The sequence below is a fragment of the Echinococcus granulosus genome (assembly GCF_000524195.1).
Source record: "Echinococcus granulosus chromosome Unknown EG_S00041, whole genome shotgun sequence".
NCBI classification, from domain to species: Eukaryota; Metazoa; Platyhelminthes; class Cestoda; order Cyclophyllidea; family Taeniidae; genus Echinococcus; species Echinococcus granulosus.
The window spans coordinates 55,459-66,339 of NW_020170421.1; the positions used below are offsets into that span (position 1 = coordinate 55,459).

The window sequence follows — 10,881 nt, forward strand, 5'->3', positions numbered from 1 at the left end:
CTATACTTCCCCATCAAGATCTCGAAATTTCTGAAGGGAATTTTGAGCTTTAGCTATAGCTAACTCTCAGCCGATTGTGTAAGGGTGAAATATGTTGAAATCTCTAAGGCTACCGGTTAACCTGCTAATCTGTCTCCGAAAGAAGTAAATCTCATTCCTATAGCACACCTGCATTTGCAAATGTATGCAAACCCAGGCATGGTCCTGTGGAAGTATATGGCTATCCATTGTAGCAAGCTTTTGATGGAATCTTGAAATTCCCTAATAAATTCATTAATAAGCATTTCTGCATTCTACTGAACATTCCATGGGTGTGGACATCATTCGGAAAAGTTTCTTTAATGTTTGCTGCAATCTATTTCAAAAACAGGTATGAATTTGACTTCCGATCGCATATAGAAGGGCAGCTGAATTAGTAGCCTGTTACATAGCTGTTTTACGTGTCGTTTAACCCCTTCATTAGAAATCAGATGTGGTTCATTGCTTAAGCTGATCAAGCTTTTTTTGTCAGTGTTGATTCTATCAAACTTTTATCTGATAGATAATAGTAGAAGCGGTAGATGAATGCAAAAAATGAACAGGAGTTATAACAGGTTGCAAGAAAAATTGCGTTCCGATGACCCCGCATGATGACCGCCACGTCACCACCAGCACATGAAAAAACTTCGCCAACGATTGGTGGTCCGGCGGTGAGCTGAGGTCACCGAATGACGCACGCGGGTCGCAGACAGCCCGCAAACCATGCATGACTCAGCAACCACTTGAATCACCCGCCTTCACTACGAGGTGCCTCAGCAATAAAATTAGTAAAGTTGAAAACCCACTTCAAAAAGTAGGCTTCTCCTTCATTTGGTGTTTACGGTACCCCTTCAGAGAGCTGATGTTGTTAGAATCACCGAATGTACCAATGCGGATAAATTTTCGTAAAATGTGGCGCAATTTAAAAAATCACATTTTGAAGTGTTAAACTGTGGTTTATTTGAGCGGTCATTAAAGAACAAGTTATAGCAAAGTTCGTCTCAGTTATCCATATATTATTATGCCTTTCTACTTCCCCTTTGAAGTTTTGAATGGGATCTATGAGAAACTGTTTTAGATTTATCAACCATTTGAACTGTCGCATACAGTTACTACTTACAAACAAAAAAGTAAAGCCACTAGGGACTGAGCTTGAATCTGTCCAGCTAGTTGATACGTAAAGACATTGCTGTAAAGCAAAGGATGTGACAATTGATACAAAATGCAGTCAAATGTCAAAAAGTACCTTATAAATGATTGTGATAATTTATGAAATGAAGACTGCTGAATTCATGAATAGGGCGACGGAACAATGCGTGGGCGGAAGCACTATCACATCGGTCAGGTGGAAGATTTACAAAGTATAGGTGCTTGTTTGTCTGCAGACGGATACCTCACGTAAAGAACAAATAACCTTACACAAGACTTAGTTTAATGGGAGACTGGACAAACCTGATGGCAAAGATTTTTAAAATACGTTATCTGTCCTACGTTAATGGTTTGTTAAACTCTCGATTTTGGCAGCGGGCAGATTTGGGGCTCCGTCGTTGAATATCCGCCGAATGGCATGGTATCTGGGCCATGTTAGTAGCCCCAAGCCGATCTGTACTGCTACGATACATATACTTCTCGATTAGTATGACTTCTGCTGTCTTTAGAAAAGTCTCGGAGCGCTACAGCATCTAGACATGTACATATGATTGTTGTAGTAGTACATGATAAAATACATAATATTACATTCCAAAAACATCACCATTTCAAGTAAAATAATTTTGCCTTAGTGGTACTAGAAGTATTGTAGAAATATAAATTTTCTAATCTTTTGAATCAGTGAAACATTAATAGCCGCAACTTCACTTGCTTTAATGCTCCGTTTGTTTGGCGAACCAGGCGATTTAGATAATTTTTTTTCAAAAGAATATGCTTAAGGACAACGAGCTGAAATCCTCGGCATTGTGACTCAGTTGATCAGGAGAACAGAGTAAATAGAAGAAACAGGATATTAACCGTCTTCCCAGTGTACAAAATACAGCACAAGTCAAACAGCAAATAGATAAGATCAAATTGGAAAGGAGTAATTAAGCAGGAAAAAACCGCCATTTTCCCAAATGTGGCCTAGCTGAAGGTTATTAATTGAAAAGCGAACTGTTATTTCTGTAGGAAAAAGTAGAACGCTCTGGATTCAGTGACCTCAATTGGCATTTTATCCAGGGCTACATACTTCCTCTAAAATGGAGGTCTTTTAACTGATAGAGTGCTGTAGGCTCTAAAGTTATTCCATTTCTACAGTGACTGAAATCATATACTTTAACAATTCATTAAAACAAAAAGTTAATTGGCTTTTATAGCGGAATTAAATTACCATGAGGCTTCCTTAAATTCTTTTTACCCTTTCTCAAAGGAAAAGAGGACTTTTGAACCCCACTTAGTCACCTCCGATTCTAACTAATCCTTCTTCTTCTGGCCGGTCCCGGCCATTGTAAGAGAAGATTTCCCTATACACATTATAGTCGTATCACATAGATGGATATCGCCAATAATGGTCGATTTGCTCTCATTATCAGTATTTCCCTCTTCATTCCTTTTGTTTGCAAGCATAGTCAGCCGAAGCTAAAGTGATGCTACCATTAAGCGAACAATTTGAGGGTAACTAAAGACATGGTTGGATATGTTCTTTCACTTAACCTAACGTTGGAACGCAAAAGACATTACTCCTCACGTGTCGGTTAGCAGCCATTCCAAAATTACAGAAATTTGCAACGAATGCAAAAGACAAAATAACAGAGTGAGGGTCGTTGGAAATTATTGTCATCGCCTGGTGAGTGCAAAACCCACCCGCTTAGCTTCCGCCGTAACCTTCCAGCCGATGTAAGATTGAACCGATTTTTTCATCAGCGCGTATATTAGGCACTACTGGGGATTTTAACACGCATCTTTCTCGACGTGGTGAATCGCCAAAATCCTTGAATTTATTTAAAACAATTACAGGCGGTGCATTTTGCCACAACAGTCTCTTTCAAGTATTACGCGATAGATTTAGCGAAAAACTTCAAAGTAGAGTCAAACTAGTTCCCTAAAGTAGGCACAATCGAAGCCCAACCATTGGATTTAATCAGAAATTTATGGTAAGAGAGTGAGTTTAAACTGGTACGCCCAACTGGTCACAGCATATTCGTACCCTTTAACACATGCGGTTATACAGCCACATGCATTTGCAAGCGCCTTCGGGTTACTCTGCAACACGCCATTGCAGCGGGCTATGGAGAAAGCCAAAAGTTATTAGCTATCTGATATTACGAACAAAGACTTTGCTATAAAAGGCCTTTGAGATTGTTATTAAGCATTTGCTTAGGACAGCGTTATTTGAGTGGGTTGTGATGACTTCACACTTATAATCTGTCAAAATTGCAGCTAACAGTATTTTAATGTCAATTTTGGACACAGGTCTTAGGGCAGTACTCGGAGTATATTTGTAGCGCTCCGAGGCTTCTAGCAGGGATTGGGGCTGCGGACACTGCATGGAGGCTAGCTCACCCAGTGAAGGTGCAATAGTCAAGGCACAAAGTCGCCCTTCACAAAAGCCGTGAGTTAAGCAACCAACGTATTACATATTTGCATATACCTATGCCTAAGACATATGACTGTGTCTAGAAAGGGTGAAATTAGAAAAAAATAATGTCTTTTTATTGGAAAACATCTGACTGATTTAAAAAACAAAGTTCTCTTATTTTTAAATTGGTAAAGATTTTTTAAGTGAATATATATGTTATATTTCTTTACTATTTTAAAATAAAACTCATTTACTTGGAGTATCCATGATGTTAAGCTAAAAATACTATAAATTTCCTATCAACATGGGATAGTTAGCATTAAAAGCAAAAAAGAGTAAATGCATCTTTATAATCCTTGTTTAAGTGTGCCTTTTAGGTGAGCAGGGTTTAGTATACACGAGCACTGAACCCAAATTTTACCGTCTCAAAACTTCCCTGAAGACAAAAGAATACATAATACTATGGCAGAATACATGTATTTAGCGCGCAGCATGGTCGGCAAAAGTACAGTGGCGGAGTACCTACTTGGTCCCTTTACTAAAACAGAATGTTAAACAAACAATTAAAGCGTGACAACATAATTTTGATTCCCTGCAGAACTTTATAACGCTTATCCAGTAAAAGATGTCCTCTCCTTATTAATCTCCTCTTTCCATGGGTGTGAAAGCGGAGCCAGAGAAGAGAAATGCTAAACCTGCTACACTTCCTCCTACTCAACGTATCTCTCATTCCATGGAACCTATAATATCAATAGCACCAAAAGCCCTACTTAATTACAAACAGTAGAATTTTTAGGCTGGAACTAATAGGTCGCTAAGATGGCAAATAAACGCATTCGCAAACATTGCGGAAATAGGGGAGTTCTCTAGGAAAGCGCTAGAAAGATTTGTGGATGTGGAAATGCCATAGCCATTACAGTGAGTTTAAGTAAGGAATGGTTCCCTTTTGCTATACTTTCTGATTGCAATAGCAACATTTCGAGTGTTAATAGCACGTTCTTCTGAAAAAATAGCCTTTTTAAGGTTACACACTTTTGGGATCATTTAAACTCAACAGAAAGACGTATTAGGCCTAATTTGTAATCCACTTTAATCAACAAGTTTTTTGTCCTTTGAATGTGGTTTTGAGTTTCCAACTCTTTGATCACCTTAATTATCGAATATTAATGCATAAATTAGCAGTTTCTTTGCTTTCACCATGAAATCCTAGTCTAAATTTATACTTTGAATAATGGTTTTTATTGAGAAACAATAACAAATGCTTTCTGCGCCTAAAAACAATCTTTAAATCGAAAGGGTCTTCAAGATTTGAGTGCTACTTTAGGCAAACATCTAATTGCAAGACACCCCACTTATGTAACATTTCCTTGAGCCTTCTCTTCTTTCTTCGTTTTATGACTCTGGACCAAGAAGACTGGATGGGAGAAAGTAACGTATTAAGGAATATGGAATTTGTAAATGCAAAAGGTATGATATGATATCAGAGTTTGTCTTCCCCCTGGGGACCGATTACGTCTGCTATATCTGCCGCTTTTCACAAGAAAGGTGCAAAATTATGGAAAAGACGGCTGTTGATGTTTTAATGCAATTTATTTGAGTTTGTTGTTTGGAGTCTGCGACCGCTGTACTAATTAAACTGCACTTCACAAGTGGCGGGGATTGTAGGTGTTGTTGATTCAGGGGCAACTCCATGGCTTTTTTCGGGATTCCCTTGCACGATTTGAAAGTCCATAAAAATAAGTTGTTTCGAATCTATTGGCACGTGACTGTTTTTGGTTTCGAAAAATTTTAAAAATGGTGCTTCAATGAATAAGAACCAAAGTGGTTTGCTCTAAGCTCAACTTCATTCAAGTGCAAAACCATCATCATCGCTTTCGCTCACCCCCCGGCTCCAAACTCTTTAATCAAGAAGTCTAATCTTTCATGTATATAATGTTTAGCTTAAAAAGGGAACTGTGCAGGTCTTGAAAATTTTGACAGGAAATTGGAATTGTAACCTCTTTTGGGACCGACGTTTTTCCCTCAGTCACCAGCTTTGTCGAACAAACACGTGCTACACAAAGTGTTGGATCCAAAGTAGCGTAACTAAACACCGTGACTAGCGTGCGTAATACGCGTTTTGGCATTAGCAAAGCAACTTCTGCCCAACAGCTTAAATGGGGACTCCATAAATGTAAGTCCCAGTTGATTTTAGACAATTTTTAATGTTCCAATCTGACCCAATTAGTAAGACTGAAACAATTACCATCGTACTTGACAAGTCACCTGTATTTACTGATATCGATAGGCAACATCCTACCAAGTCAATTGCAAGGAATTATCAACGACTATTCGGATGTAGGAAGATATTGGCAACTGAAACCTGCCTTCCATTTGCTGCACTTCATGCTGCAGAAGCAGTGACTGCGATGATGTTGGGGTTTTCATGGTCTATCAGTAGACTAGCTTGTAGAGGTGAGTGAACGGATATTTGCAACCCCTCAATCTTCTTTATTGAAGCATTTTAGGGGTCATTTTAAATTTGAGACTAGTACAGCTTTATTTCTAAGTCACCAAGTAGTCCCTAAGTGTATTATCCATCTTTGAATTCTTTAATTAATTCGCAAAAGCTAATGTAGGTCTCTTTGCGGTTGCAAATAAGATCTAGCTTCTTTTAGAATCCAGCCAACATTCCTTGACTCCGATATTTAGCTATCAAAAGCGGGCTTTTCAATTAGCCTTCCCGAAGTGTCAACATCTCAATATGGTAGTCGCAACCAAGCTCAGAATGACCAACTTTGAATGCAGAACTGAGTGCCGTTGACTCCACGGATGCACTATGATAACCGAATAATAGGCTCCCCCAAAGTAACTGACCATCAGTGGAAGTTGCATGGTCTTAAAAATTTAACAAAACTACCGAAGAGATCAGACATCACGTTTACCTAGTAGTGGGAAGTTGTAATTATGGCTACTTCAATTTATCTATGAAGTCCCTTTTTTATTCTGATCTCTACTTTCCAGTCACTTAAAAAATTCACATTTTTCCTTGTTGATATCGGCATGCCCCTCTACAGACGTCAGACCCATACTCTCGCTTAAAATAATGTGTAAAAGAAGCATTTTTCAGGATATTAAAATAAAAGGAGGTGGTGTGCTTCACTTCCAGGTGCTGGTTTTTAAGAAATTGTGAACAACAGTCTGATCAACCACCACACTCCCACGGAAGATCCACAGTGAGCGGTTGTAAAGAAACCGTTTGAGGATGCCTGGCTAAGTGTGGCGGCTGCAAGGGTGGAGCCTCGGTTACACAAAGGAAATGTGTTGATGAGGAGATTAAGGGATTTTACAAGAAAGAATTTTGATTTGTAAGCTTTGTTTAAAGCATTACTTTGCAATGTGTGGACAGGCTGCGATTTTTGCAACTCATATGGAAACGCGAATTTCACAATCATAATAGAACGAGATTTTTAATTGTTTAATGATATTGCACTTTTAAGTGAGTAACTAGTGAATTGCTAATTAATCATTTTTTTACTCTCAACGATTCGAAGAGCAAGATATCATCGGGATTTATGTGGAGTCCAAGGTAAATCATTTTGAGAATTAATCCGAAAACGTTCCAATAAATGTTATTTGGAACTATAAAACCCGAAACGAGTTGCAATTATCACAGATTTAAAGTAAACTTAAGAAATGTTTATAATTCTTGCTGTTGGAGAAATCAAGATGGTTCATCCATGTTCCCACGGGCAATTGCTTGCAAATTAACTTGTCATTCAGCTTCATGATCTATTCCCATGAGGTGATAGGGCAAGATAATTTTCCATTTATTCAGTTAAAAGTCTACTTTTGTTTAGAATTCACTTTCCATTTTCCCCACTTTTCCTTATTTTTGATAGGGCAGAAGATGAAGTATTTAATACCTCATTCTTAGCCTTGTAGGCATAATCTATCATTTTAGCTTTCACTTTTGTCAATAAAGGGCAATGCTTTAGTAGCTTGTTTGTCAAACTCTCTTTTTGGTAACGAGAGCATTTAAAGCTCGACTATTTTACCTTCCCTAACCGGCCTTGCATCCAGTCTACGGCAGTAGCCCCCAACCCTTCTCTCATGCCCTAGCATTATGACTTATTTTGTCACCAGAAAAGACTAAGGACGCCATTTCGGTGGCAGCGGGAAGTGGATCAGATTCCAAACAGCCTCTACCCTGACATCTACTTTGGAATGCTAGGTATTAACATAACGTAAGAACGCCATATGGTGCGGGTGGAAAAATATATGATGATCTCTAACAGAGGGATTGAAAAAGACGTCTGCTCTCGCCAACTGTTCGGCAGGAATGCTATTAGCGATTAAAGCAACATCAGCTGCATCCGTAAACCATCTAATAAAGTTCGTTGCAGATTTGTGCATGGTACCTGTACGAAGAAGCCAGTTAAGCGAACATGCGGCTCCTCCTCCACCTCTCTGTTGGAACCCAAAAAGGTATTATTGAACAGAAGTGAAGTGAAAACAAAGTGGCATGGGAAACAAACGCGAAATCTTATCTTTACTATGCTTGGCCAAACATCTTCCTTTATTACATGACTTCGCTTTAAGGCCATCGTTCTCAAGACTAGCGGTGGACATCTTGATGACCAACAGATTCCCCTTCCCCAAATGTGATTTTCGAACAAGACGAAATTCCAGATCCAGTAGAATTGCCTGGCGAGATCAATGACATTAAGGTCAAATAGGGTTTCAGGTGAAAGGAAATTAGATGACAAAGGCAAATGTTGGTTCGAGGATGTTTATCTTGCAGCACCGGCTAAGCTGTGACGAAATTAAGGAAAGAGCTAGGGTCGAAGCTCAAAAGAGAAAGGACTATGTAATGCCTTGATTACTTGTTCACCACTTTGTTTTAGTTTCGTGGATACTTACCACTCCGCCATTATACTTTCGAAGGGCGGCATGACGTCTGGGCCATGCCCGTAGCCTCTCAGCTCTTCTACACGTCATCAACATGTATTCTGCCCTAGTATTATGTCTCCTTTCGTCTTCAAAGGAGTCTTAAGACGTTGCGTAATTTAATGCTCCCCGTATTTCAGTCACTTTTATGGACAAAGTAAAATAATTTGTAAGTTCCTGTTTTCCTCAGATCTCTCTGGGACTATGTATCATATTTAGGTAGTCCAGTAGCTAACAACCTGAAACCTAGTAGTTGCTGCGACGCCCCAAGTATTTCCCGAAGACAAAAGAAGACAAAATACTAGGACGGAATGTGTTATTGACTCATGGAAGAGCTAGCCGGGGAACTACTGGCAGGGCTCGGAGGTCGAGCGACCCAACAGAATTACGTGGGCGTATTCTTAAGTGCCTGCCTAATTAAAACGAAGGGTTAAACAAATAATCGAAGTCGCACATTACTTTTTACTCTTTGCCTTTATGGAACTAATAGCTGCTCTTGTAATTTTTCAACAGGTTCCCACAATAATGACAGGTTATATCAGTATATCCAGCAAAACGACTGTTCGCGCCCAAAAAATAATGGAATTTTCACGATTCACACCAAACAGTAAAATTCATTCAAATGCCAACTTTTGCCATAATCACAAATTTAGATGCTTTTCTAAGAGATTGGGAAGTTCCCCGCTGAATGTAATGTAATGTAATTGATTTACATATCAATGACTTTTGTCACCTCGCTGACTTAGTCGATCAGTCAAGAAGTAGCAAACTAAGTACTTCACTTTTCATTTAAAAACACCCCATAGGTATGAGTTTGCCATTTAAAATTGCGTTTTTAAAGTTTAAATGCTAAAAATGACAAAAATTATCATATTTCTGAAATAATTCTTCAACAGACAATCTTCTATCTCAACACTTCCGTCGCTAGCATCAAGTAATGTGCTGTGCAGTCCATATCAGTAGTACCGCATATTTATTAAATAAAATAAACTGAGAATGTTTTTGGTCCAGAGATAAAAGCATTTTCCAGTCTTTTTCTTAGAAATGTTAAGAGCAGCGAAGCTCCCCGCGCACCAGGGTCATTAATGGTTTAAATGACTTTTGAAGTGCCGTGAACTTCCTAAAAAGGCAAATATTCGACAAAATTGACGCAAATTTGGTCAGCAAATACAAATAAGGCGACATTTTTAGTGGCATTTTTTCCACATCGCTTCCGTATGCAGATCAATGCATGTCAGCTGGATATAAAAGTAGACTAGTGTTTCCTATTTGGATGCACACAGTCCATCTGCATTTGCTTTCATTACCACATCGACTTGATTTGTGTGGTTGCATATTTATTTTGAGCAGCCTAAGCACAGAAGATACAGTTTCTTCTTGTACCCTAAGGTTATTAGTGCTTGGATAAATAAAAAAAGGGGTTAGTTACTAAGATTTATTGTAAGTCTATATGGTCTATTAAATATCTGCTGCAAAGCATACAGACTTTAATGCTCAGATGGTTTATTTAACTCTGCTTTCGCTTACCCTGACACTTAGACCTCCACTGATTGTACTTCCCCTCGGCGGCATGCCCTTGGGCTAGGTCAATAGACTTTCGCCCCATCCAAACGCCAGTAATACATTTTCTGACTTCACAGCCTCAAGTAGGACCCATGGCTCTTGAAAATGGTAAGTAATTTAAACTCTGTAATTCGGAGGGCATATTGGCGATTTTTGACTTTTGTTTAATAATTTGAGACAATTCAGTAATTGGCTACTATTCTATTGATGGGGTAGGTCATAACCAGTCATGTCAGAAATTCTAGCAGCATTGGCTGAAGCTGTAATGCTTGTAGAATCACAAAATTTATTTCACTGCGCCTAATTTTAACTGCATTTTGTTGCTTCGTGTTTATTTTTTGTCTTTTTTGTGCAGGAAAATTAGATGATAGCAAGCGCAAGGGAGAATTCCAAATTGGGAGTGGCTAAAGCGCTTTGGCAGCATCGCGAGGTACTTGCACTAACTAAGCTTATGATCTCAAACTATTGGCCATACCTAAATATTTTCCCCACTGTAGTGTGCAGGTTTTAAAATCAGCTCATAGCGTTCTGTGGTAAGCAGCTTCATTTACAAAATAGCACAACCATTTCATACATTCATCTAAGATCTTATTCCGCAGAAAGTCATGGCAAAAGACAATGCTTACAGAAACTTTCAGAGAATTTTATACAGAAATCGGTTTTAACGCTGTGAGCATTCTCACCTTTATATCAAAACATAAACACTTTCCTACCTTGCATTTGGCAGTAAAATTCTAAGTGAATAATCATAAAGATTTTAAGTTAAGAACAAGATACATAAATGGTAATCCCCTTGCTACCACCAAAACATAATTCCAGAA

The 10,881-nt window shown here is 38.6% G+C and overlaps 1 protein-coding gene across 1 annotated transcript; it reads left to right on the plus strand. All coding sequences in view use genetic code 11, as the record gives it.

Annotated features, from left to right (window-relative positions):
- Window positions 1-629: 629 nt before the first annotated feature.
- On the plus strand, window positions 630-8,215 carry EGR_05493 (hypothetical protein; the record flags this gene model as incomplete). The annotated part of the gene is made up of 2 exons (XM_024494742.1): window positions 630-689; window positions 8,150-8,215. 2 exons carry the CDS (start codon window positions 630-632, stop codon window positions 8,213-8,215), a joined length of 126 nt encoding a protein of 41 aa, XP_024350790.1.
- Window positions 8,216-10,881: the final 2,666 nt, after the last annotated feature.